General features: G+C 53.6%; 1 protein-coding gene across 1 annotated transcript; it reads left to right on the forward strand.

The window, feature by feature from the left end:
- Positions 1 to 444, forward strand: LOC109752362 (uncharacterized). Its single transcript, XM_020311255.1, has one exon. It carries the CDS (start codon positions 1 to 3, stop codon positions 442 to 444), a length of 444 nt encoding a protein of 147 aa, XP_020166844.1.
- Positions 445 to 2,486: the final 2,042 nt, after the last annotated feature.

The raw sequence follows: 2,486 nt of genomic DNA on the forward strand, positions 1-2,486 counted from the left end.
ATGTCGAAACACATGGGGAGAGGAGGCGCTGGTGTCATCCTACATGATCACGCCGGGGCGTTCCGAGCTGCTTCATGTCATGTACTGGTGACGGCAACCGACCCGGAGATGGTGGAACTGTTGGCTTGCAAGAAGGCGATCGATCTGGCGAGAAGAGTTGGGGTTGGCAAACTCCACCTTGAGAGTGATTCGGCAGGAGTAGTGGCCATGCTCAATAACCAGGAGAAGAACCTCTCTGCCGTGGGGCCAACTGTCGAGGACGTCAAGTCGAGACTGAAGGAATTTGATGAGTTTAGAGTTTCGTGGGTTAGCCGTAGTGCGAATGCCGCCGCTGATAGATTAGCTAAGGTGGGAATGGGAGATGAGCTCAACTCGGTGTGGCTCTCATCACCGCCAGACTACATTTTGCATATTGTTTCGGACGAGATTCCAACGTTTTCTTAAGTTAATAAAGCGGCAAAAGTTTTACCCTAAAAAAAAGCTAACGAGGTAGCGAGCCAGAGCCAGGGAACGATTGATGTTCTATTTTTTATAGAAAAAATAGCTCACGATCGATGTAGTCTGCGCATGTGCCTCGACGTGCCTACTCGGGCCAGCTGCGCCGGCGTGCTGAACGGGCCGTCGTGCTAGCCCGTGTAGCGAGGGGGCCATGCCTGGTCCTGAGAGTCCAGCACGCGTGCCGGCCGGGCACGGCACGATTACTTAGCGTGCCTGTATGGGTCATGCCGTGCCTAGCCCGTTTAACTCAGGTCGGGCCGTGCCGTCCCGGGCCGGCCCATCTGCCCAGGTATAAACATGACCGAGCGCTGGGCGCCGTTCCAGCCGCGCCACCTCGTCTGTGGGTCGCTACAGGGCGCCTGGAGGGGATAAGATTGCCAGCGTCGATGTTGTGGCCTCGCCCAAAAATATCTTCCCCTCCACCCGCGTCGTTCCTCTCTCCTCCTCACTGCTCTCTTCGATCCCGAGCTCCACCGCGCAACCGTCGCCGTGCCATCGTTGTCGTTATGGCCACATGCCTCCCCGGCGCTCGAGAGGAAGTCGAGGAGCACCGCCGTCCTCTTCTACACCGTCTACAAGCGTCAGGTCAAGCCGGAGCGCCTCGAGCCGTCGCCATCGGCCTTCTTCCCCAACCACGGCCGTCGTCGTCCACCTCGTCGATCTGCTCGCCGATGGCCTCCCCGAGCCCGCTGCCAATCCTACCGCCACATTGTGAGGTCCTCTGCCGATTCCCCCGTTTTTCTGGATTGATCCGTCACCGTAATCGCCTACAATCACCGAGGCCGCCATGGTCGGAGCACTGCGTTCATGCGCGCGGTCGCCTGCTCCTGGTCGCGGCCACACCAGCATCCCGCCCCCCTGCGCTCACCTGCACACCCGTGCGCGCATGCCCTGCGCCCTTGCGCCCTCGGCCGCGCGCCCCGCCAGCGCTATCTGCGGCTTCGCTCCCCTGCTGCCCGCTGCTGCGTTGCTGCCGCAATTGCTTCTACTACCGCTGATTGTCGTGCTGCTGCTGCCTTAGGTGCTGCGCTACTACTGCTTGTTGTGCCGCTAGCTGCCGCTATACTCTGCTGCCTAGCCGCCTCTATTGCTCTAGCTACTCCTGGCCAATAGCTATTGCTGCTCCAGCCGCTACTAATGGCCATGGTCGTGGCCATGGCCGGGCACATGCTGTGTGCGTGTGTGTGCAAAGCCACCAACAGCCGGCCGTGCAATTAGCTTAGGGGCTAATTACTAGTTAGATTAACTGCTAGCCAATGACAGATGGGCCCCGTCAGCTAATTATCCATTAAAAACAATCTGTTAAAATATTGGTCAATGACAGGTAGACCCTAGTGAGCCCTTTGACCAATCAATAGTTGACCAATCAATAGTTGACCAGTCAACTGCTGACTGGGCAGTTGACTGGTCCCATCTATCAGCCTCTCAGTGGGTGTACCTCTGGGTACACTTAGTAAATTATATTTTAATCCCGAAATGTTAATATTTTCATAATATTATTTAAACTTCAAAAATTCATATACAATAATCCGTAACTCGGATGAAAAACTTTGTACATGAAAATTGCTCAGAACGACGAGACGAATCCGAATACGCTGTCTGTACGCCCGCCACACGTCCCTAACATAGCGAACATGCAACATTTCACCTCCAGTTCATTTGTTCGAAAACGCGGAACACTGGGAATACTTTCCCGGATGTTTCCCCCCTTCGCCCAGTAGCACCTAATACCGCGTTAGGGCATGATACGTCTCCAACGTATATATAATATTTGATTGCTCCATGCTATTATATATTCTGTTTTGGATGTTTAATGGGCTTATTTATACACTTTTATATTATTTTTGGGACTAACCTATTAATCGGAGGCCCAGCCCAAATTGCTGTTTTTTGCCTATTTCAGTGTTTCGCAGAAAAAGAATATCAACGGAGTCCAAACGGAATGAAACCTTTAGTAGCATGATTTTTTGAACAAACGTGATCCAGAG

Source organism: Aegilops tauschii, chromosome 1, assembly GCF_002575655.3.
Source record: "Aegilops tauschii subsp. strangulata cultivar AL8/78 chromosome 1, Aet v6.0, whole genome shotgun sequence".
Lineage (NCBI taxonomy): Eukaryota > Viridiplantae > Streptophyta > Magnoliopsida > Poales > Poaceae > Aegilops > Aegilops tauschii.

Excerpts from the sequence above, each read along its gene's own strand:
- LOC109752362 (XM_020311255.1), top strand. The coding sequence starts at position 1 with ATGTCGAAACACATGGGGAGAGGAGGCGCTGGTGTCATCCTACATGAT.